Source organism: Aethalodelphis obliquidens, unplaced genomic scaffold (genome assembly GCF_003676395.1).
Source record: "Aethalodelphis obliquidens isolate GAN/ISIS:26980383/991018 unplaced genomic scaffold, ASM367639v1 scaffold20, whole genome shotgun sequence".
NCBI classification, from domain to species: Eukaryota; Metazoa; Chordata; class Mammalia; order Artiodactyla; family Delphinidae; genus Aethalodelphis; species Aethalodelphis obliquidens.
The window spans coordinates 6610353-6633837 of NW_020837964.1; the positions used below are offsets into that span (position 1 = coordinate 6610353).

The 23485-nt window shown below is 49.0% G+C and overlaps 1 protein-coding gene across 4 annotated transcripts in view; it reads right to left on the reverse strand.

Annotated features, from left to right (window-relative positions):
• Positions 1-23485, reverse strand: part of PLCG2 (phospholipase C gamma 2) — a 184308-nt gene that overhangs the window by 62251 nt on the left and 98572 nt on the right. For all 4 annotated transcript variants that reach the window (XM_027119166.1, XM_027119165.1, XM_027119168.1 and 1 more), the window contains 5 exons: positions 21956-22099; positions 19642-19735; positions 18901-18948; positions 10399-10483; positions 8735-8818 (listed from right to left, as the gene is read on the reverse strand). In XM_027119166.1, coding sequence (XP_026974967.1) covers positions 8735-8818; positions 10399-10483; positions 18901-18948; positions 19642-19735; positions 21956-22099 — 455 coding nt within the window. The remainder of the gene's footprint in view (positions 1-8734; positions 8819-10398; positions 10484-18900; positions 18949-19641; positions 19736-21955; positions 22100-23485) is intronic.

Below are 23485 nucleotides of genomic sequence, written 5' to 3' on the forward strand. Positions count from 1 at the left end.
CGGCCGCCCTGGGAAACGGACACGGCACGTTTGCGAGCTGATGCAGGGCAGCCCCGACCTCACTTACTCCTTGTGCCGATCCTATTAGGAAAGCAGTAAAATAAACCCTGTTTCAGAAGCAAGAAACGGGCTCAGGGAGCACACGTAATTGTTCCAAGGTTATATACCGAGAACGTCAAGGGGCCAGAGTTTCAACCCAGGTCCACCCTGGTCCATCGCCACTGCCCCACACAGTATGTGCAAAGGCACATAATATAAATGACAACATCCCAGCAACGAGGGCAGAACGCTCTAGATACTATGAGCACACAGGGGAGGCAGCAATTAACTTATGTTCACATTGCCGTGTACGGTTACATGGCCAAATCCTACCAAGCCAGGGCATTCAGCCGTCTGTGACTCTGGGCAACACCTCTGACGCCCTGCGACCCCAATAAAGGCTCAGTAAGGTCAGGGTGACGTCTGTTTAGTTGACCACTGTGCCTTCTTGTGTCACCCGTTTATTGAATGGATGACTAAAATAATAAATTAATTTCTCTGGGGAAAAGTAAAAGGCTACAGGGAAAATAAATTAAATTAAAAATAAGTTAAGTTAAAAGGCTGCAGGGAGGGCTTCCCTGGTGGCGCAGTGGTTAGGAGTCCGCCTGCCAATGCAGGGGACACGGGTTCGGGCCCTGGCCCGGGAAGATCCCACACGCCGCGGAGCAACTAAGCCCGTGAGCCACAGCTACTGAAGACCGTGCGCCGTGCTCCGCAATAAGAGAAGCCACTGCAATGAGAAGCCCGCGCACCGCAACGAAGACCCAACGCAGCCAAAAATAAAAAATAATAATAATAAAAAAAAAAGGCTACAGGGAAAAGTAACCTATGACTTTTGGTCCTCAGGAGAAGAGGCAGTTATCAGCTAGACAAGGGAAGGGGCTATGCCAAAGGGAGGGGACAGAAATGACGGCCCAGAGGTCCACCTAAGGTCAGGGAATTGCATCTTCCCACATCGTTGTGGGTGATCACATCCTCTGGGGCTGTAACTTGCCCTCCACAGTGTCTGTGCTTTGCAGGTCATGTGAAGCGGCCATGGGGACAAACCGCAGTGATAGGAAAGCTAACCCGATTCACTGCTAACTTCTGCACTGGGGACCCTTCTCTCCCCTGACCACTGATTAGGATAGCCTGTGATACTCCCTAGACTCCTCCACCAACATATGACAGAATGTTAGTCGCTCTCTTCCCACACGCTCGCACCCATGGAAAATCTGGAAGAGTAAACATCCAACTTCTTATTGAGCGTTTAATTGTAGGTCTAATCACGGGTAGGCTTGCAGGTAGTTTAATTTCCTTTTTATTTTATAATGCACTTTCAACTTGTATGGACTGAACATGCATTACTTTGCTTGTAGTAAAATGTATCCAGATATCAGAAACAAATTTCCTGCAAAGGGCTGCCTAGTCTTCTGCTTCAGTACGTGAGATATCAAAGGACATGCTGGGAAATCCACTGATTGTGACCAAGATGGTCTTTTTTTAAAAATTTATTTTATTGAAGATTACAATGCTGTGTTAATTTCTGCCGCACAGCAAAGTGATTCAGTTATATACACATATCTATATAGATATCTATATATTCTTTTCCATTATGGTTTATTACAGGATACTGAATATAGTTCCCTGTGCTATACAGTAGGACCTCGTTGTCTGTCCATTCTCTATATAATAGTTTGCATCTACTAATCCCAAACTCCCAATCCATCCCTCCCCCACTCCACCTCCCCTCTCCCTTGACAACCACGAGTTTGTTCTCTACGCCTGTGGGTCTGTTTCTGTTTCACACAGTTAACTTCAGTTGTGTCATATTTTAGATTCCACATATAAGTGATATCGTATGATATTTGTCTTTCTCTTTCTGACTTACTTCACTGAGTATGATAGTCTCTAGGTCCATCCACGTGGCTACAAATGGCATTATTCCATTCTTTTTTCATGGCTGAGTAATATTCCACATATATATGGACCACATCTTCTTCATCCGTTCCTCTGTTGATGGACATTTAGGTTGCTTCCATGTCCAAGATGGTCTTTTAGAAACAGGACAGAGAGCAAGCATACCAGAGGCTGGCTGCCCTCACCGCCTCCCAGGGGGGTTCTGCCTCGTAAAGACAGGCTGACCGTGACAGCAGATACCACGCTCTGAGGGCAGCTTTGCATGCCAGACCCGGTGCTGGCTGACTGAGACCTTCCAGTTGTTTTTTTTCTACCAGTTCTTTTAATCTTCGCAACAACCATCTAGGATAGACACCGTTGCCCCATGACGGTCAGGAAATTTAACACTGCTCCTAGCCAAAAGCAATGCTAAAGGAAAATCAGTGCCACCTTAAATTATAGCAGAGTTGTTTTCTACTTTAACAGGCAAACAAGCAACAGAAATCACCTATATTCAGACCCCAGTGGGATAGTAATGGGATGGCAGAGAGCTGTGTGTGTTTATGTTCCCTGGCACCTTGCAAGGCTGGGAAGGCATTTGTTCTTTCAACTGCACTGGACGTAATTTGTGAGTCGATTACTGATTATTTGTGAGCTGCTGGAGAGCGACTCAGACTTGGGTTCATGGGAACCCACGGTGGACAGACGGCCCCAGGATCTCCACCTCCTGGTACGCAAACCCTTGCCTTATCCCTGTAACTTGCAAAGGTAATGGAGGTACACAATTATGTGCATATGATTACATGATGATGTTTTTATATGCTTGGAGAACCTGTCTTGCTGGCTCTGAGGAAACAAACAGCCAGGCAGGGAGCCCCATACATGGAGAAGCCGTGGGCAGCCACTAGGAGCTGCGGGCAGCCAACAAGAAGCTGGAGCCCTCAGTCCTACAACTGCAAGGAACTGAATGCTGCTACCACCACATGAGCACGGAAGCCGATCTTTTCCCATCTGAGCCTCAGATGAGACCACAGCCTCAGTGGAAATCTTAAATGCAGCTTTTTGTGAAACCCCAAAGCCGAGAATCCAGCCTAAGGCACAGCTGGATGCCTGAGCCCCAGAAACTGAGAGAGAGAACGTGCATCGTGGTAATACTGTTATGTACATGCCAGCCAATACAGAACTCACACACATAATACGTAAGCAATACATGAGTAATACAGAACGCTAACGCGTTTCCAAACTAATCTACCAGAGGGCAGCAAGAAGAGAGCATGTGAAACGGCAGGGGGTAAAAACAGATGAATCAACAGTAACCCAACCACCTCATCCCATGGGGTTGAAACTCCAATCCTGGGCCGAGACCAAGAGTGATATCAGTCAACCATCTTCACTCATAATCAGGGCCTGTAAATGCCAGACCCCCAGCCTCCAGTAACCAAGGGGGGACTTCACAGGTTTGCTGGGGAGGCAGCAAAGTAGCAGTGATGAAGCTGGGTATTAGATTCAAATATTTAAGGAAGAAAAAACACAAGGTCTTAGGTTTGCTTCAAAACCATCTGAGGAGGGGGAGGTGGGTAAGGGCATAGATGAAATAAGATGACCGTGAGTTGACCATTGCTGAAAACTGGCTGCCAGGTGCTTGGGGGTTTGTTATACTATTATCTCTGCTTGTCTCTGTTTGACATTTCCCTTCATACCAAAGTTTAAAAAATTCAAAAGAAGTACCAGCGGGTGGGCAGTGAAGCTGAGCACAGGAGAACTCAAATTCTAGCTCTGCAGCTCTACTAACCTCACGACCTCCGGCAAGTAACCCGAGTGTCAGCAAGTTCATCCCCAACATGAGGATAAGAGCAGTACCTCTCCCACAGGGTTGCCAGGAGAATTCAATGTATGTAAGACATACAGCACAGCGCCCAGCACAGAGGTCACACTTAGGAAATGTTAGCTCTGATCTTTATTCCCAATACTGTTATGACAGCCTAGTTAGAGGTATGTCCCCCCGCCCAGGGGGACACACATGGAATTAAATTTCTTATCTTCCTGCTGCTGCCAAACTTTTGGAAGCTTTGAGGCTTCACAGCAGCAACGTAAGCGGGTGGTTAGACACAAGGAGGGATTGGCAGCTTCAAGTTGGAAACCTGGAGCTACTGATAAGCAGGACCCCACTCCCTGGATTTAGGTCTGGGCATCATCAATCAGCACGAATGGCCCTGTCTCCCCAAGGAGCCCAGGAAAGCCAGCTGAGCCCCTAACAGCACGGAGGTAATGCTTTTCTCTGCCCTGAGCTTCCAGTGAGGAGCTCAGTAAGTAAATGACACGCTGACAAGGGAGAAGCATTTACCTACACAAAAGCACCAAGGCTTCTCCAGTTGGCCAGTAACTATCTATAGAGCCCGGGGCTCTGTTATTCAAATTCCAAGTCACTGAATTAAAATATGCAGTGGCCAGACTGGACAGCTATACCCTCCAGTGATGGAGAGGCTGTTGACCCAGAAGGTCTTAGGGACTGGGTAGGTGACATAAATTAGCAGAGAGAGCTGGATGGGGGGTTGGGGGAAGGGCTGGGGCAAACCAGAGAAAGCATGCTTCCCTCCGCTCAGAGGTTGCCAAATCTAGCCAGATCTCGATTTTTTTTCCCCCCAAGAGAAGTGAAAAATCTGGATCTTAATAAGAAATCTCCCAAGTTTTAAATGTAGGCAATTCATTGAAAAAACATTTAAACCATTAGGCCCAGTACAGCCGAATGCTGGCTGCATGTGGCATGCTGGCCACCAGGGTAACCTCTGGTACGTACAGATGTTTTTCCCCAAAACTGGGCCATCTAGGGTACCCCCAGAGGACTCAGGGATTCTGCAGAAATCGGACACAAACTTCTTCCCCTTCCTTCTCCCTCTCAAACACACATACGTGAGCTTTAGAAAGAACCGCAATGAGAAGTGCTCTTGTGTGGAATTTTATCGCGGTGGAGACCATCGGTGGCGGGTAACCTGTATTGGCAGGTGCAGCAGCTTTTATGGGAACCTTATTCCCAAGCTTCGCCTGCTCTCTGCCTGATGAGACAGTATCTTAAAATTTCCAGACAAACGATTATAAAACCTGTTTTTGGCAACTACTTATCTTGAGCGAATCAAGTTTTTCTCAGTTCTGGTCAACTGCCTAAGACAGCAATTGTCATTATTCTGGATTTCATTTATACACTATCATCACAACATTTTCATTGCTCTCAAGAATTGATTATGAATGAAAGATACAGATTTTCACATAAAAAGTGTTCTGATCAGCTTTTATGCAGCAGAGTTTTCTTAATTAAGGTTTCGTACAAAAAACGGGAGCAGGGTTAGATAGTTTTAAAGTTGTATAACCAATGACCTGATTTAATACCTTCATTTTACAGAGGAGGCTGAGTGACGGGGGGAAAGATGGCTTTCCCCAAAATCACTTGGTCAGTTAGAGGTCAAGTTGGGGCTGGAACACAGGTCTTTCAACCTCCAAAAAACTACGATCTTTCTACTCTATTTGGCAAACCAAGAACTAATTATCACTTGTGTGAAAAAGTGAACACACTGCAACTGAATCTTTTACTCTATGAAATAATGTATTTTTCCCCAATCTACGCAGACAAGAAATGCTTCTCCCATTTCTCTACCTCAGATACATCCGAAGTCCCAAGGCCAGTGGTCACCTATCAAGAGGCCTCATCCTGCGCCCAGCCTGCAGGGAGAAGGCAACTGATAACTGTCTTTCACACTCATCACTTTAAAATGCCTGCACTCTTGACCTCCAGTCCCTCGTCAGTCCTCCGCAGAGCCCGGTGGGGCAGGAATCATAGCCCCAATTGCACAGATGAGAAGACCGAGGCTCGGAGTGGTCAGTGGCTGGCCCAAGATCACACAGCCGAAGAAAGCAGATCTGTCTTGCTGCAAGTCCTACCCACTCTCTGCTCCCTCGCGGCTCTGCTCTGGACCCACCTCGGCCCCCTGCAAAGCCCTTTTCCAACAGTAACAGCAGTAACCACACACCAGGCACGCCACTCCCTGCATTGAACTGAATGCCTCCCTTTTTAAGCCTTATGCTTTATGGGACATTTTTTTTTACTGCAAAAGTAATGTGCTACTTGGAACAAGTTGAAAACGGAGTGGTGCAAAGACAAATTTAATTATCTCTCCTGAGCATCTTTCCAAATCCCTCCAGGACATACACAAACTCAACATTAAATATGAGGTACTTCCCTGGTGGCGCAGCGGTTAAGAATCCGCCTGCCAATGCAGGGGACACGGGTTTGAGCTCTGGTCTGGGAAGATCCCACATGCCGTGGAGTAACTAAACCCGTGCACGACAACTACTGAGCCTGTGCTCTAGAGCCCGCGAGCCACAACTACTGAGCCTGCGCTCTAGGGCCCACCTGCCACAACTACCAAGCCTGCGTGCCTAGAACCCACGCTCCGCAACAAGAGAAGCCACAGCAATGAGAAGCCTGCGCACCGCAACGAAGAGTAGGCCCCTCTCGCCACAACTAGAGAAAGCCCACATGCAGCAACAAAGACCCAATGCAGCCAAAAATAAATAAAACAAATAAATTTAAACCACAGTAATCTATTAAAAAAAAACATTAAACATGAGGTGTGCATACTCTTCCATACCTTCTCCTTGTTCATAAAAAACACTCACAAACATATATAGGAGGAGCACTGTTTGTTACCAAAAAATCAGACCTAGCTCCCTGCATGAATCTGCAGCTGGTTTTCCTCACAAAATACCACGAACATCCCTCCAGATGGACAGAAACACAATGGACTCAGGCTTCTTAACCAGCTGCACAGTGTCACACAGTATGGATGGACCATAACTTACCCAGCTTTTGCTCTACTGAGAGGCATTCAGATGGCTCCCAAGTATTTTGCCAGCATAAATAATGCTGCAATAAACAATCTAGTGATACACTCTTAGGCCTCAGTGCTTTCACTTCTCTAAAACAGAGGCCCCAAAATGCCACCGTCAGGTCAAAATGTACGCACATCTTAATTTAATTTTAAAATAGCATATTATCTTTTCTTTAATAAATTTATTGATTTAAATTTATTTTTGGCTGCGTTGGGTCTTCACTGCTGCCCACAGGCTTCCTCTAGTTGCGGCGAGCCGGGGCTAGTCTTCATTGCGGTGCGCAGGCTTCTCACTGCGGTGGCTTCTCTTGTTGCGGAGCATAGGCTCTAGGTGCGCGGGCTTCAGTAGTTGTGGCAATGCGGGCTCAGTAGTTGTGGCTCGCAGGCTCCAGAACACAGGCTCAGTAGTTGTGGCACACGGGCTTAGTTGCTCCGTGGCATGTGGGATCTTTCCGGACCAGGGCTCAAACCTGTGTCCCCTGCATTGGCAGGCGGGTTCTTAACCACTGTGCCACCCGGGAAGTCCCAATAGCATATTATCTTAATTGAAAAACATATTCTCATTAACAAGGAATAAAAGTATAAAAAGAACAACATACAAAAATCCCTCAACCCAGAGACAAGTTACTATTAATAACTTGGTAAATTTTCTTCCAGAACAAGATGATAGAGTTAGTAGAACTTTTTTTACTTTAATAGGCTCAGACTAAATTCCAATCAGACTGACGGCCACTCATATTCCCACCGCGAAGGTATGAGAGCACCATTTCCCCACACTGTCCCCATAGCTCTATAACATTTAAAACTTTTGCCAATCTAACAGATGAAAATATGATGTCACTGCCATTCCCACTTGATATTTCCTTGACTAGAAGGGAGACAGAACACATCTCATGGGTCTCTTAGGAACATGCTGGACTTTGAAACACAGGGGAAACAAAAACATCATTCGATCATTTGCTCAAGAATCATCTTACCCAGGCAGATGGCCGACAGGCACAAGAAAAGATGCTCAACATCACTAATCATCAGGGAAATGCAAATCCAAACCACAATGAGATACCACCTCAGACTCATCAGAGTGGCCATCATCAAAAAGAACACAAATAACAAACGCTGGGGAGGGTGTGTAGAAAAGGAAACCCTCCTACCCTGTTGATGGGAATATAAACTGATGCAGCCACTGTGGAAAACAGTATGGAGATTTCTCAGAAAACTAAAAACAGAGTCACCATATGACCCAGCACGTCCACTCCTGGGTATGTATCCGAAAGAAAGAAAAGCACTAATTCGAAAAGATACATGCACCCCAATGTTCACAGCAGCATGGTTAATAATTGTCAAGATATAGAAGCAACCTAAGTGTCCACCAGCAGATGAACGGATAAAGGAGATGTGACAGATATACAGATATATAGACACACACACACACAGTGGAATACTACTCAGCCATAAACAAGAATGAAATATTTGCCATTGGCAACAACACGGATGGACTTGGAGGGTATCCTGCTAAGTGAAGTCAGTCAGACAGAGAAAGACAAATACTATGTGATATCACTTACACGTGGAATCTAAAACATACAACAAACTAGTGAATATGTCAAAAAAAGAAACAGACTCACAGATACAGAGAACAAATTAGTGGTTACCAGTAGGGAGAGGGAAGGGAGGAGGGGCAGTATAGGGGTAGGGGATTAAGAGGTACAAACTATTACCTATAAAATAAGCTACAAGCATACACTGTACAACACAGGGGCTATAACCCATATTCTATAATAACTATAAATGGAGGATAACCTTTAAAAATTGCGAATTGTACACCTGTAACTCATATAATATTGTACACCAACTATACTTCAATTTTTAAAAGTAAGGTAAGATAAGACTATCAAAACCTTCAAAAAGGGAATGGAAAAAAAGAAGCATCTTACCAATTTCTGCTGTTCAAACATAAGTTTTTTATAGAAGAGATGGAACTGTTCAAAGCTGAGTTCATCTTTGTGTGCGCCTATTTCCTGTAAATATATAAAAAAAGTGACCACACGATTTTTCTTGTCCACCACAAGAATGCCTCTTCCCTGTTCACAGAAATACCATGGCTCTGCTACAACACTGGTTAAAATCAAACTTGCATTCCTCTGAACCCAACTATCCACAAGTTTCCTAATTTATCTGCCTGGAGAACATACCCACCAGGGATCCCTGGTGAGATCCTTCCCTTGACTCCCCAGAAGGGAAGGATCTTAGCCAGAATTCCAAGCGCCATAATGCAGAACTCCTCCTTCTGGGGGCAGAAGACACTTTCAAATCTAGACATATTTATAGGGTATGTACAGATAGGTCATTTTTAAAAGCATAAGAAAATGAACCGAGCCCTTAGAATTAACAGAGCTCAACTCCAGGTCTGTCCCCTGAATGGCTTAACAGCTTTGGGCAAATCACTTGACCCTCTCAGACCCTCCGTTTCTTCATCTGTAAAATGGGAGAACCACCATTACCCTCCTCGGACTTCCCTGAAACCAAACCAGAGAACATCCACGTAGCACCTGCTTGGTAAAGGCTTGATAAGGAACAAAATTCCAACTACGTGGCGGTCAGTGGTAAATGCCTCTCCCATCTCTCTTCTGTTAGTCCCCACCCTTCTCTGGTTTCGCCTTCTTGGACCAGTTCGAATGATGGGGGCGGGCCAAAAGATGGCTTGATAAGCCATAAAGTGGGTTAACTGTTCTGGGAGCTCACTGGTATAAAAATGAATGAGCTTCTTCAGCTGAGGAATCCTGTGACATGCCCCTGGGAGTCCACCAACTGGGACTATTGGGATGGAGTGTTGTTGGGCTCCTTGACGAGAGTCACTATCTCTCTGAAGGCCAGAAAGAATGCCTATGGATCACCTCCATCCTTACACCCTTCAGAAGAGCCCCACCTGACCTATGCTACCCCATCACTCATGGAATGACCCGCCTCAGATCTACCAATGGCTTAATTACACAAGAACATAAACAAATTAAATGATGGGCAGAAGGAGGGATGGAGGGATGGGAGGATGGAGGGATGGAGGGATGGAGGGATGGAGGGATGGAGGGATGGAGGGATGGGAGGATGGGAGGATGGGTGGAAGGAAGGATCAGTGGATGAAGGGAGGGGTGGGTGCGAGGAGAGGGGAAGGGCAGAGAAGAGTCGCCTCTGACAACTACGCTATCAGGACCTGAATACAAAACGCCACATCCCTGGCAACCTACATAAGGAATCTTCCATAATATTTTCCAGAAGAAACACATGTGTTCATATTATTAAAAGGCAAACAGGCTGTGGGGTAGTGAGGGAAAGGGAAAGGGAAAGTTGGACTGGTGGAAACGTCCCAAGTCAAGCAGCTCGGTGAACGCAGTCTTCGTGGATGACGTCCTCTGCCACGACTGAGAACACGGGCTTAAGGTCTTCACACAATCCCTCTGTCTGGACTAGGATGGATGAATCTGGAGGCGGGGGACTTCCTTGGGCACCATTCAGTGGAGCTCAAAGGCACGTAGTGGCTTCATGGGAAAGGCACACGTAGCCCTGGGTTCACAAAATCGCCAGGCTGAGACACAAAACTTACCACGAACTTATCTTTGAGGAACTTGGCGCTGCTCACTTTGAAGTTGACCAGGGGCAAGATGGTCTTCAACTCTCGGAGGCTGATGCTGCAAAAGAGGGGAACCCCAGCCCCGTTAGCCTTGAGGGGTGTCAAGAGTGGAGGATCTGGCTACTCCCGTCAGCTCCCATCTCTACGAGAAGACCCACCACCAGTTGTTAGTGAGCACTAACTGGGAACAGAGACTCTGGGATCAAGACACCCGATGTGCAAGGCTGGTCTCCACCCTTCAGGGATGGCTGTGGACACGGATCACGTTGGAGATTCACAGTGAGGGCAGAAATGGTGTCGGATAACGTCGGCAGAGGCGAAATGTCACAGGGGTTCCAGCCAAGAAGAGGTCACTGAAGGCCAGAGACAGGCAGGGGAAGGAGCCAACCTTCTCTGAACACCTACTATGTGCCAGGCTGCCCCGGGGATCTCCAGGCAATGACGTCACCTCACCCCTCGCTACACCTCACCCCCCACACAGTATGCATTCTTGAGCCCCAGGGTTCAGAACAGGCAACGGGGATGGGGGCAGGGTATGCGGCTCAAGGTCGGAGCTGGTCTGACGACCTGAGGAGGTGGGCACCATCATCACTCCACGCGGCAGGTGAAGAAACCGAGGCTCAGAGACGCTGGGTGCTACCACGCGGCGGAGGCGGACTCCAGGGCAGCCTGCCTCCGGGTCTGCCTGTAACCACTGCATTTGAAGCCTCTCAGGGAACGCCATGAACAGTGATGGAGGGCGGCGGGTCAAGGGCCTGAGATCCAGACCCTCATGGCTGCAGAGCCAAGTGTCCGGCAGAGCGAGAGAGGGTGGTCCGGGCGGTCTCTGGTGTGGCCAGAGAAAACTGTTCTGCGTTCCTGGAGACGTCAGACTAGAAAGGGGCTGTGCGTGGCCCGGAAGGAAGTCTGCCCGGGCTGTGGGCAGGAACGGCCCAGCTTCCGCCACACTGTCTACTCGGCCTCCGCCAGCACGCCCGGGAGGAAGCAGCAGGCCACACTCGGAAGCTGCCCCGGGAGACCGCCAAGAGGACTCCTGGCCACCCCAGTGTCCCCACCTCCAGCATCCCTGTCTCTCGTCTAACGGCCTCCCTAATGTGGGAGACCTTTACGGGCCACGTGTTCCCCACCTCCCACCACTCCTGGGGCCGGCATCCAGGGCTTTCCCAGAGAAACGGTGAGGGCAGCACAAAGCCCTCGGCAGGCCCGGCGGGGCTGGCCGCGCAGAGAAGCGAGCAGGCTGGCTGAGACCCCCTTTCGGACCCTGCCCCCGGGGTGTCCACGAAGAGCCTGGCCAGGGCAGGATGAAGGGCGAGGAGTGGTGGGGGATGGCGCTGTAAAACGAGGCAGGGAGAGGGTCTGGCCTAGCTGGTAGCCAAGGCGGCTCACCCAGGACCAAGGAAGAGGTCGGCATCCCCTGGGGAACCCAGAACTTCCAGGCAGAAACGGGACCAGGAAACCTTCCCACACCCAGGAACAAAGGGACTGGGGAGCTGGGAGCCAGTGCAGCTGCCGGGGGGGCCAGTGGAGCAAACACAGGGCCCGGGGGCACGAGAATCTGAGCACTGGGGCATCTGAGCCCACCGGCTCCAAAGGTCCCGCCTTACAGTGGAGCAACTGAGCCCCCAGGTAAAGGTGGGGGCCAGAGAGCTTCTCTGGGCTCCTGTGCAGGGACTAGCCACTCCACTCCACTCCCCATGCCGCGCCCTCACTCCCCGCTCTGGGCACGTGGACCAGGACTGGCCCGTGGAGCTGCTGGCGGGTAGGAAGCCAGCAGCTCCCAACTTCACCCCTCTCCCCGTCCAGGACTTGTCATCAGATCTCAGCCAAGATCACGGTCTGCCCTCTGGCCGTAACTCAGGACAGCTCTGCAGGGCCTCCCTGGAGCCCCCCACGGGGCCAGCGGAGGCCGTGACTGTGACTGCATCACAATCCAGCTGCCTTCGCAGGTGTGGACCCGCACACACTCCCCATAAGCTTCCTGCACACAAAGCCCATCTCAGATTCTGCTTCCTGCAGGCTCAGCCCGTGACCGTGCGTTAGGGAACCAGGGCAATGGGGAGGGATGGCAAAAACTACCCCCTCCCCATGGGCACTGAACAATCATGTCAGCTTCCCTCCTCAGCTTGGCATGCTCCCAGATGCTACAACGCTGCACCCTGGGGCAGCCTTTACCAAACAACTGAGGTTGGCAGCCCTGGGAAACTTACCTGCCACCCTGAGGCTGGTAACCGACACCTCCACCACCCCCAGCTTCTTGTAACAGTAATAAACATTCATTAGTGTTGTAAGCCAGCCACTGGCCAAGCACTGGTCACAAATGAACCCACTGAATCTTCAAACCAATCCCAGGAGGTAGGAACTATGATCTCTCTTACAGATTAGGAAACGAAGGCACAGAGAAGTCAAGTAACTTACCCAAACTCATACAACCAGTAAGTGTTAGTGCTGAGATTCAAACCTCAGCGCTGCCCAACAGAATTTTCTAGGATGATGGCAACGTTCCGTATCAGGGCTGTCCAATGCGCCTAGGGCAACCAAGGAACTGAATTTTTAAATTTTTATTTAATTTTAATTACTTTAGATTTAAATAGTCACAGGTGGACGGTGCAGCTCTAGAAGTCTGCTTCTCTAAGTAGGGTCCCTGGAACGCCAGGATCAACATCAGTTGGGAATTTGTTACAAGGGCACATTCATGATCCCCACCCAGACCCAGTACAACAGAACTTCTGCAGGACAGGCAGCGCACCTCTGCAGGTAAAGCCCCCCCAGGCTGTCTGACGTGCTGGAGCCAGGACTGCTGACCGCAGGGAACCTATTTGCATGCCTGCTGAAGACAGAACTGGACCGCACACCTGCCTCCCACCTGCACGCCCAACCCTCCCGCCTCCTGAAGGCCAGGCTGAGCGAGAACAGGAAGTGCACACTCGGTTTATGCAAAGTCAGTGTCACATGCCGAGGGGCAAGGGGCAAAGTGGGAAAGAGATGTCCACAGAGACAACCTGCTCCCAGCCCGTAGGTCTGCTGGCCCCTCTGCAGGACTCAGCCCGTGAGCCTCACCCTGAGGAATGCAATTCCAGTGACCACCCTCCACCCCCGAAGGTTCAGGGGCTTTCGCAAGGGGTATTTTGACCAAAGAAGTTTTCCCCTAATGCACTGACCTTAGAACCTAATTCCCAGGTAAGAGGCAACTAAACTCTATAGAGACTCAAAAAGAGGGGGTTTCTGGAAACCTGGTCAAGATTAATGTTGAACGATTCAAGCCTTTGACTCAGTCTCCCCAGGCCTGGAAATGTTATAAGGACGAGAACGTTCTGGTTGTCCCTTGTTACAATGCTACGTCTACGAATGAAGAGGGAGGGCTTCATTCATCTGACCAACACTACAAAGACCAAACCAGCCGGATCACCGACCTCGAGAGCCCCCACCGGTGTGAACAGCAACAACAGGGGGAAGACTCTAAGAAAGCAGAGAGAGTCCGGCCGACGGGACAGACTGGCACTAAGACCGAGAATCCTACGATGACCCGAAACACGCTTCTTGTGAGGGTCGCTCCATAACGTTCCCTCTGAACGCAATGCAGTGAAACTGTGAACATTAATAAAAACCGGACACAAACTAAATGACAAACAAAAGGCAACTTTTCAAGCAAATATCAGATCCCATTGGTTGAATTACAATGTAGGCGTTAATACTGTTCCCAAAGAGTTGCAACAAAATGTAAACGTGTTTATGGTTTAAGGTGAGGTGAAAATAGTTTCCCCTCCTTGCGTGCGGACTGGACTTAGTGACTGATTCCCAGAAAATAGAGCGGGGGCAGGCAGGTGGTGGGGGGGCTTTACAAAGGAGAGATCTGGAAGACACAACCTTGGCCAAGTAATCAAGGTTTCCATCACCCTTGACAAGCCATGGTGAAAGCAGGCATCTCTTGAGCAAGGTGAAGAAAAAGACCTTCACCTCCGTGATATTCTTCCCAAACACAACCTCAGGTTACCCTTAACTCCAGTCTAATCATGACAAAAATATCAGACTAACACAAATGGAGGGACATGTTACAGAATACCTGAGACCTACTCCTCAAAACTGTCAAGGTCATGCAAGACAAGGAAAGATGGAGAAACCGTCACAGCCTAGAGGACACCAAAGGGGCAGAACAACTAAGTACAATGTGGGGTCTTGGGTGGGATCCAAGACCAGGAGAAGGACACTGGTGGAAAAATGGTGAATTCCAATAAAGTCTAGGGTTCACCTAACAGTCATATAGCAAATGTGGTTTGTCAAGGTTTGACATGAATGATGTGAACCGTAGGGAAAACTGGCCAAAGGCGTATATGAGAAATCTCTGTACCATCTTTGCAACTTTTCTCTAAATGTAACATTATTCCAAAATTTTAAAATTAGTTAAAGAAGAACACAATGTAAAGTCATATGTATGGTTACATATTAATGAAGTAAAATGAACAGCAAACCAATAAAGTTGAGGGTGGAAATCTACTGAAAACAATTGTACCCAGAGTTAAACAGTGCCTACCATTTAATGTCAAACTCACACAAATTTTTTCTAGTTTTCAGTATTTCCAAAATTTTCTATAACGAACATGAGCTACTTTCATAATATATATACACTACCAAACGTAAAATAGATAGCTAGTGGGTAGCAGCCACATAGCACAGGGAGATCAGCTCGGTGCTCTGTGACCACCTAGAGGGCTGGGATAGGGAGGGTGGGAGGGAGACGTAAGAGGGAGGGGCTAAGGGGATATATGATATATGTACAGCTGATTCACTTTGTTATAAAGCAGAAACTAACATAACATTATAAAGCAATTATACTCCAATAAAGAAGTTTAAGAAAAACAAAAAAACATAGGCTTGGGGGTTCCCTGGTGGTCCAACAGTTAAGCCGCTGAGCTTCTAATGCAGGGGGCGCCAGTTCAATCCCTGGTCAGGGAACTAAGATCCCACATGCCTTGCAGCATGGCCAAAAAATAAAATTAAATAAAACATAGGCTTGATTACCATATCTAAAAAAAAAAGTCCATGTGATGTTTTTAAATGGGCAAAGGACTTGTCTAGATATTTCTTTGAAGAAGATATACAAATGGCAAAAAGCACATGGAAAGATGCTGAAGATCTGTAGTCATTAGGAAGATGCAAATCAAAACCAAAATGAGATACTACTGTACACCCACTGGGATGGCTGGAGGGAGGGAAGGGGGGTGGGGGGGGAGAAGGAAGGGAGGAAGGGAGTGAGGGAGGGAGGAGAGAAGGGGGAAGGAGGGAGGAAGGAAGGAGGGAAGAGGGGAGGGAAGGAGGGAGGAAGGAAGGAAGGTCAGGTGTTGGCAAGGAAGTGAGAAAAAAATGAAATCCTGTTGCCCTGCTGGTGGGAATGTATAATGGTTGCAGCTGCTGTGGAACACAGTAGGCAGTTCATCAAAAAATGGAACAGTATTACCATTTGATCCTGCAATGCCACTTCTGGGTAATGCACAAAAGCACTGAAAGCAGAGACTAGAAACCCATATTCACAGCAACAATACTCACAAGAGCCAAAAGGTGGAAGTACCTGGAGTAAGTGTCCATGGACAGATGGGCGGATAAACACAACGTGTTATATACACATAGTGGAATATTATTCGGCCTTAAAAAGGAAGGAAATTCTGACACTTGCTACAGTAACGTGGATGAACCAAGAAGACATCGTGCTCAGTGAAGTACGCCAGTCACAAAATGCAGCATCCTTCCGCTCACAGGCCCACAGGAGTCAAGTTCACAGAGACAGAAAATATTGGGTTGGCCAAAAAGGTCGTGCAGGTTTTTCCGTAAATGTCATTTTACAGAAAAACCTCAACGACCTTTTTGGCCAACCCAATAGCACGGCGGTTACCAGCGGCTGCAGAGGGGGTAATAGAGTGAGGGCTAAATGGGTACAGAGCTTCAGTTTTGCAAGAGGGGTAGAGCTCTGCAGACGGATGGTGATGGCAGCACAGCAACATGAACGCACAGAAGCTTACACTGGAAATGGCAAGTTTTATGTTATGTATATTTCACCACAATGAAACCCATACGTAATTTTCAGTCAAAGGAGGTCCCCGTGGGGAAGGGAAGATTTCTGCCTCTTACCAGCTCAGTGATCAGCTAAGCCACAGCTGACCGGCTAGGCTGCTGTGGACAAGTGATCTAACCTCTCCTGGCCTCAGTATCCTCATAAAATGGACCAGAGGGTGCCCAGCTCGCCAGTCTGAGAGCCTTCTTTCCATAAGCTTTCCCCAATTCCCTAAGTAAGGAGAGTGCTCAGAACGGCAGGGGTTACAAAGTGACTCCTCACAAACGCCAGCTGCTGCCATGTTGCCTCTCGAGAGGCTGAAAAGGGAAACATGCTCAGGCCAACAAAAACCCGGGACTGGACACTGCCCGAGCCGGGCCAGCCCACAGTCTGCCTCCCATTCCCAGGCTCTTCCCTTCGTGCTGCAGCTCCTTTGTTTTCTTCCAGGAAACGGGACCACTGTGCGAGACAGGAAAGGAGGGAGACTGGCAGAAGTCAGCTGCCCTTTCATTGGCACCTTGGTCAAGTTCCTTTTGAAAAACTCCCTCTGGGCCTCCCAGAACCACAGGAAAGGTGGGATTTTCCACGTGTTGACAGAGAAGCAGGGCTCCGCCAAGCGGAAGGGAGGTCGGGGAGCGGGAACGGCAAGCAGGGAACAAGGAATCATGGCCAGAGACAGACTTGCTGTCTGCTGAAGGTTCTGGAAAGGACTTCTCTGTAAAGGACTTGCAAGAATCCATTCTGAGCGAGAGAGCTGGAGGGAGGCTCCCACTTCTTGACAACAGAAGTTGGAGAAGCAGACTGTGGAACCAGATCCACAACGCCATACCCCACCATGTGGAGAGAGGGCCCAGGAGGGCTCCCTCTCTCAGCTCTGTGCCAACCTCAGCTGTGAATCACCTCAAAGCCACAGAGAAGGGAAACAGTCATGGGAGGCTCCACCTCCGAGACTGAAAGAGGCCAGTGTATATAAAATCCCCCAGCGCGGGGACCTCGTTTGATCCACCCTCCGTAAGACGGACCAGGCCCAGGTGTGGGACCACAGAACGCTGGCTGAGAGGAGGAGGGAGGGAAAGGAAGATGGACAGAGACACGGACTGAGCTGCTGGCTGACCTAACAACGTCACTAAACTCTTCACCGCTTCCTGGTTACCATCTGCAAAGCATCCCGTGGGGCACGTGTACAAGAGACCACAGAGGCTCTGAAATCAACAAGTGATGGATGACACTAGCCTGACACTAGAATGCCTCAGGGATGGAAAGACTTTCAGGAACAAGAGAGGTGAGTTGTAGAGGTTACTTGTTGCCTCACTGACGTGATGCTGACACATCTTAATGGAGAACGGAAGGAAGGAAAAACATTTAAAAACTTTCAGAGAGGTCTGATGTGAGGCTAAAATGATACAATTGATTGTCAAGTGCTCAGTACAGTGCCTGGCATGCTGGGTGCTCAATAAATGGTGTTTTTTTGGTCATTACATTATTAACAAGAACTGGATCATAACCGAAAAAAAATGGAGAGGATGTTCAACCTCGCCCATAAACAAGGAAACGCAAATTTAAGCCAAAATCCACTGCTGCCTTTTACCCACAGATTAATAAAGGTCAAACTCTGGAGACATAGTGAAACAAGTACTTTCTTGCACTGTTGGTAGAAATAGAAATCGCTACCACCTCTCTCAAAAATCTCAGACCCGAGGACACCTGGCCGCTGGAATTCCTCTTCTGGGAATTTATCCTGCTCATACCCTCATCACCTAAGTTTACAAAAAGGGAGATGTGAAGGCTTTCACGGTATAATAAAGGACCAGGAACAACTTCATGTCCATCAAGAAGGAAATGATTTCTCATCAATTAGAGAATTACACTGCATCCATCCAAGGACAAACCGCATTGGATACAAAAATGTCTGGCATGGAGTGTTGTGTGTGCCGACAGGGAACCACTCCAAGACGTGCTGTTCAGTGAACCGGTCAAGGACGCTGAATTACGTGTTATCACATCGCCCCACTCACGTCCACCCAGCCCTTACGACCATCGCTACTGAACTGGGTTTTACCTCTTGATGGTCAATCCCCCAGCACAGAGGAAGGGCAGGCACCATGGTGACCCTGTTTCTCCCCGGGACACAGAAGGGGCTCACATGTGAAGGCCTAAAGGACGTGCTGCAAGTGCTCCACAAAAGAGAAGCCACCTCTGCAGGTGGACCGGAATTTTCCACCGCAGTGAGGTCCTGCACGGGTGGAGAGCCTGTCACCGTGACCCCCGCCACCTAGCACTGTGTCCGGCACCTTGTAAGTCAAATCTAACTTCATGAGGAGCTTTCCACAGCAGAGAACTTGCTCCAACCCCCTCAGAATGTTTAAAGAAAGAATGAACATCCGAGTCCAAAACGATCGGGAGAAAACTACAAAAATGTGAGCGAACCTTACCTGTTTCTTCTGGTCTGATCCACAGAATAAATCTGCTTTCTCAACCAACTGGGAAGAGAGACAAAGAGAGAAAGTTAGGAAACAGCACGAGTCGCAGCGAGTTCTACAGGATGGGACAAAGGAAACTGGAAACGAAAAGGAAGGTTTTCCAACTTTCTAACTCAGGCGATTTGGGAAGAAGCAGTTTCTCCTTGTGGTTGAAATGCTCCAGCTGGGCCAAGGGGCCCCTTTGACAGAGGCTGGCAATCTTTAAACTGACAATTCCCTCTGATTCTATGAGTTAATCCCCAGAAAGCTGGTAAGGAAAATGGTGTAAATCAGAGGGCTTTGGTTTGCTGGAGGGACAGTAATTCACACACCAATCCCACCCAAAGGGAGTGGCAGGTGGAAAATCCTGGACCTCAAGCCGGGGGATCAGTCAGCTTAATCCCTCTTCCTAAACCCTTTAAGAAACGAGCCTCGGGCCCTCCCCTCCAACCCAACATCAGTACGAGCTTCTGTCTCAGCCCCAGGGCCCTCCTCACTCCAGCAGGCGAAGACCAAGGCCCAGCACTGAGACAGGCTTTTCTGTGAGATGCTGCAGAGTCCACAGCCACGAATGGGCACCTACTGCATACAGGACACTCCATGAGCCTCCAAGACGCAATATTCCCTTTTTCTTTCTTTCACCATATTGGCTAAAGGGAGCAGAATAAATGCCTGAGTGAAGGAACACAGAGATAAACAGGCCCAAACCGTCACCTCTCAATGATGGTGGGGGTGGATGCGCTCATCACTTCCTGGTGCAAGATCTTCAAGCCAGAGAGCCACTTAGTTGCATCTTCTTTAGAGTCGGCTGCAGAGGTGAGGGGACAGAAATGCTCTGTTACTCCCTGGGAAGACAGACTGCTGCTTAGGGACCCCCGCCCCACCTTCCCAGCCCCACACAGACCACGTGGCTGGGAGGAGCCTGTGCTGGTTCCTAGGACCTACTTTTTGTCTCAGATGAGGCCATATGCCCATGGCGAGCCTCCTACAGCAGGGGTGACAAGCCGGTGACTTTTTAAAAGTTTTAGCCCTATGCTAACAAACAAGAGGCAGGACCTGGGATAACTTGTACCACAATCCTGAGCAGCCCTGAGCATCTCCCCTGTTTCCCTTCAAGGCCAGAGAGAGGGGTGGAAAGTAGGTGATGCTGATGCCTGTAAGGGAAGCGGCAACAAGTACCAGTTAAGAGCCTGGCATCATCGCCAAGTCCCAGTGTACCGCTTCAGGGCTCTGTGATGTTCAGTTGGTTACTTAACCTCTCTGTGCCTCATTTCCTAATCAGTAAAGTGGAGATGGCAATGCAAACAACTAGTCCAGTTATTAAACATCTCCAAACTAGGGAGTTTGCTAGTCTAGATAGAGCATGCTGAGGTTTCTGCTCTCACTCTTCCCGTGTGGACGAGGAGAAAACTACAGCTCAGAAGAGTGACGGGACCTGTCCCAGAGCCAGTAAATAAGAAGCTGGGATCCAGACATCACCCTGGGCTCCACGTCCTGCTTGGGCTTTCAGGGCCTCCCTACCAAGAAGAGCACCCAGGCTTCAGCCTGCAGGGGGGCTACGTGGACAGAGCTCAGGGACACAGTCACGGGCCCCTCTCTCCTGCCCCATCTCTGCCTCCTGCTACACACCATCAATCAGACGGCCACCCAACACTTCCTACATCCAGCTTGCTAATTTCCCTCCTCCAAGCCCTGGCATATGCAATGTCCTCTCCCTGGACCATCCTCCCTCTTTAACCCCAGCTCCTACTGATGCCTTAAAACCCAGTTGAAAAGTCACCTCCCCTGCAAAGCCTTCCAGGGAATGAGGCACTGTGTATTCCTGCAGCACGCTTATGTTTGGACTACTGCTCTTATCACAGAGTACTCTAAGTTCCTGTCCACACATCTGTCTCCCCAAGGAGACTGTGAGCTCCTTAAAGGCAGCAACTGGGTCTTATTCCTCTTTACAGCCCCAATGACACGTAGTACAACCTGGCACAGGGCATATGCTCAAAAGATGCCTGATGCAAGCATGAATGAGAACTCAAACCAATGAGACCTATCTGACCCTAACTTATATGTCTTTTATAACTGAGTTGTAATAGTTCTTAAATATTCTAGATATGTTTTGTATCAGGCATACGAATTGCAATTCTTTTTCTCTATATTGTGGGTTGTCTTTTCACTTTTTTTTTCTCTTGGCCGTGCTGCATGGCTTACAGAATCTTAGTTTCCCCACCAGGGATCAAACTCAGGCCCCCTGCAGTGGAAGCTCGGAGTCCTAACCACTGGACCGCCAGGGAAGTCCCTACCTGACCCTAAATTCAAAGTCTCTAACGCTACTCAGCTTTCACGGTTTCCCCCCACTTTGGTCTACTTTTAATGCTACTTACTTTCTCTCTCGTCAGTCATGATTGTACGTCAAGTTCTAAGTCAATACATTCTGGGATTAGACCTGAAGGCAGCTACAGGCTTCTGCCCCTGAGCAAAGTGCCTGAGCTTTTTCACAGCCCTTCTCCTAGCTGCTCAGAGGCCTCTTGGACTTTCTGGTGGACTCATAGGGATGGCCTGAAATCTCACCTCCAGATACGTGTGTCTCCGTGTGTGCACGTGTGTGTGTGCATGTATGCGTTTACTGTTAAGTGTATGTACGCATGTTTACATGTGTGAGGTGGAAGATTTCAGGATAGTTCCTTCGGATCAGTTAAGCTGAATAAATGGTGCAGGCCAGACTCTGCTGGACAAAAAATGTACCTGCCTTCAGCTTTCTGCACGAGCCAGGTAGGCCCTTAACGTAATCCTTTCCACGTGCCAGTGGAGTCGGCATTATTGGGCTCCCCGTTTCACAGCTGAGCGAACTGCAGCTCAGAGAGGCTGAGTCGCTTACCCAAAGTCACACAGCTAGAAAGGGACAGGGTTAGGATTCAAAACCATGACGCCCTAAACACGCATTAGCGGTTGGGCAGGTGTGAGCATCCTGCTAGTGAACCTTCTAGGAAGGAAACAAAGACCCAGGGAGGGAGAAAAGCACATGCCATGCACCCACCTGCTAAGCTGAGCGTGTTGAGAACGAACTGGGTGCCGTACAAGATGGTGAAGCAGCACTCTTCCTTCTGGCGGACTGCTTTCGCACGCTCAAAATCCTTGGAGTTCTTCCCTGGGCGGATTTCCTTTATTTCCATGATATCCACTGAAGGAAAATTAACATCAGCCAATCAGAAGCTGGAGTTCACTCCATCTGAGGCTGCAGCCATGTGCCTGCACCCCAGACACAGAGAGCCCAGCTCTTCACTCCCCAGAGTGAAGACAAGCTGGGCCAGCTTGCAGGATGATGTGCAAAAAATGAAATGCTTGTTGTTCTGAGCCACTAAGTACCGGGAGACTTGCTGTACAGCAATAGATGACAGAAAAGGAGGAAACCCATCCTCCCTAGAACCCCTGCTGCCACGTGATGCCAACTCACGCCTAGCCAAAACCTACCTGGCCAGGGTGGCACCTGACCCAAGGGTGACCCCTCCCTCCATGGGATGGCCATCTCATCTAAGGGTGACCCCCACATACAGGGTGGCCATTTGGCCCAAGAATGACCCCCTCCCCTCACAGGATGGCCACCTGATTCAAGGGAGACCCCCCCTTCCTGCCATAGGATGTCCCGAGAACTAAGGAGTGTCACAGAGTGGCAGGTCCATCCATCCTTTCGTCCCTTTCTTCTGTCAAAAAAGCACCTTTTCCTGGGATGAACCCATTTCACGTGCTTGAGGTGAAGATGATCCACACCCCGGCTCCTTTCACCACAACAAGCCAAAGGAGGGGCCAAGGTCCCAGGAATGACCACGATGTCCCACCCCTGGCACGGTGATGGGCTCAGGGATGAGCACATGGCCTAAGCTGCCCCCATCAGCATCCTCCTGGGACTTACGTGGCCAAAGCTCTTCATCAAATTTCTCCTGCTGCTGCCGCCAGGCTGGGGGTAGCAGGCCACGTGGCCTGCCATACAGAAAGCCAAGATTCATCCCTGATGCACTACTGAGCCCCTGGGTCCATTTGGGCTTGAAGCCACTTCTGCCCTGGAGCATGCTACCTGGGTGACCCAATAAATTCTCTTTTTTGCTTTGGTTAGTGGGAAATGAGTTTGTGTCACATGTAACCATAAGAATCCTGGGACATACATCTTTGTTCTTACACTGCACAGAGATACAGGAAAGAGGTATTCCTGGAAATGAGAGAGTAGGGAAGGAGACCTCAGCTTTGACCTGAGATCAAGGAAGCAAATAGACCCAAGTGAACACAGGCATTTTAGAGTCAGAATTGAACTGGCAGGAAAGGTTCACGGCCACTCACACATAACAGTAGGAGGAGGAGACAGAGTATTAAATTAGGGGAGGAGGGGATGGAATGAACCAAAGCCTTTTTTTTTTTTTAATTTATTTTTGGCTGCGTTGGGTCTTGTTGCTGCACACGGCCTTTCTCTAGTTGCGGCAAGCGGGGGCTACTCTTTGTTGCGGTGCACAGGCTTCTCATTGGGGTGGCATCTTGTTGCAGAGCACGGGCTCTAGGCACGTGAGCTCAGTAGTTG